General features: G+C 48.3%; 1 protein-coding gene across 2 annotated transcripts in view; it reads right to left on the reverse strand.

Annotated features, from left to right (window-relative positions):
• Positions 1-20: 20 nt before the first annotated feature.
• LOC107119264 (mitogen-activated protein kinase 8) overlaps positions 21-1,650 on the reverse strand; it is a 37,267-nt gene continuing 35,637 nt past the window's right edge. For both annotated transcript variants that reach the window (XM_015421733.1, XM_015421732.1), the window contains exon 11: positions 21-166. In XM_015421733.1, coding sequence (XP_015277219.1) covers positions 21-166 — 146 coding nt within the window. The remainder of the gene's footprint in view (positions 167-1,650) is intronic.

Genomic DNA, 1,650 nt, shown 5'->3' on the forward strand with positions numbered 1-1,650 from the left:
CCCCCCAATTCCTCTGCTTGTCATCTACAGCAACCCAGGGGGCCTGTGGATGCTTCTAGACTGCTGTCTGTATCGGAAGCCAATGTTGGGTCGGTAGACATCGAAGACACGTCGTTGACGGAGGACGATGAAGATGGGTGCCGAGAGCTGTTGATCACTGCTGCACCTGTGCTATGAGAAACAGAGGAGCGAGTTAGTGACAGAGAGTCCTTCAGGGCTTGTGGAGGAGGAGGAGGAGGAGACTGGATTTATACCCCGCCCTTCACTACTCAAAGGAGTCTCAGAGTGGCTTACAAACTCCTTTCCCTTCCCCTCCCCACAACAAAAAAAAAAGTAAGAAACCCCCTTAGAGTCGAGTAGGGTAAACATAGCAAAGTTTCAGCCGGATGGTTTCAGGACTGAAACATCAATACTCTCAGTCTTCAGGGCTGTTATTCAACCAGACACTTCTGCTATTTTGTTTAATGTTCATTTCTGTTGGCGTTTCTGAAGTACATTTCCATTCACATTTATATTTCACTACACAAAATACTTTTTATCTACACAAGGCAGTCAGTATGGCCTAAATTAAAAAAAAAACACAAACCATTGTATTTTTCAAGAACATAAATTCTCAATGATTGTTTGACTCATACACAGGTCAGCCGCACAAATAAAAATCATCCGATAATATACATCTGTAAACAGTTAACATATTTTCGGTGAGGAGCAGCACCATTTTACATGACTATTTAACATTTCTACATAGTTCATTATTACTCTCTTTTTTAATTCCTGGGGTTTTGTTTGTTGAAAAAGGGAGCGCATAGAAAACGGGGGATCTCAGTGCTCAAAACGATCTCACTCCTCATGGCTTCAGAGCGACCCACGGCCAGCTTTGGGGATTCCGGCTCTCCTGGGCCTAACAAGATGGCGAGAAGAAGACCAGTGACACGGACTCTACGTCAATGGTGGAAATCGCTGCCTGGTGGGGCGCGTCAGTTACAGAACCGAAGACTGCGGGAGCCTTTGGGGTGGGAGAGAAAAAAACAGAAACGTGCTGGCCTACGCACACGAGAACTAGCAGAGAAATGAGAACTCCGCAGACCCGCGTGAGATGTGGGAAAGGCGAATTTGCGTGACGGATCGGCAATGCTCCCCCTAAGCTGTGGAGTCTCGTGAACAAAAATTCTACTTTTGTGAGCTATTAGCATTGTGAGCGAGCAATCTGGCCGCTGCACAAATTAGCGTACTCCGGAGCCATCCCTTCCTGAGCGAGGACAAAAACGTGTGAGCCAGAGGCTAAAAAACTGTGAGCTAGCTCACACTAACTCAGCTTAGAGGGAACACTGCTGATCGGTATAACAAGGGGAGAAAAGGAAGAGGCGGGCTAACAGCGAGTCACAGAAAAACAGCATTATGTGCTTCGGCGGGGCTGAGCATTCGTTCGAGCGTTGCCTTCTCGCTTCAGCTAACTCAGCTTAGAGGGAACACTGCTGATCGGTATAACAAGGGGAGAAAAGGAAGAGGCGGGCTAACAGCGAGTCACAGAAAAACAGCATTATGTGCTTCGGCGGGGCTGAGCATTCGTTCGAGCGTTGCCTTCTCGCTTCAGCTGATCAGAAACAGCACCGGACAGAACGCCCCCCCCCCCCCCGGCCACGCGGGAGG

This window comes from Gekko japonicus, unplaced genomic scaffold (assembly GCF_001447785.1).
Source record: "Gekko japonicus isolate JY-2015 unplaced genomic scaffold, Gekko_japonicus_V1.1 scaffold3401, whole genome shotgun sequence".
Classification (NCBI taxonomy): domain Eukaryota; kingdom Metazoa; phylum Chordata; class Lepidosauria; order Squamata; family Gekkonidae; genus Gekko; species Gekko japonicus.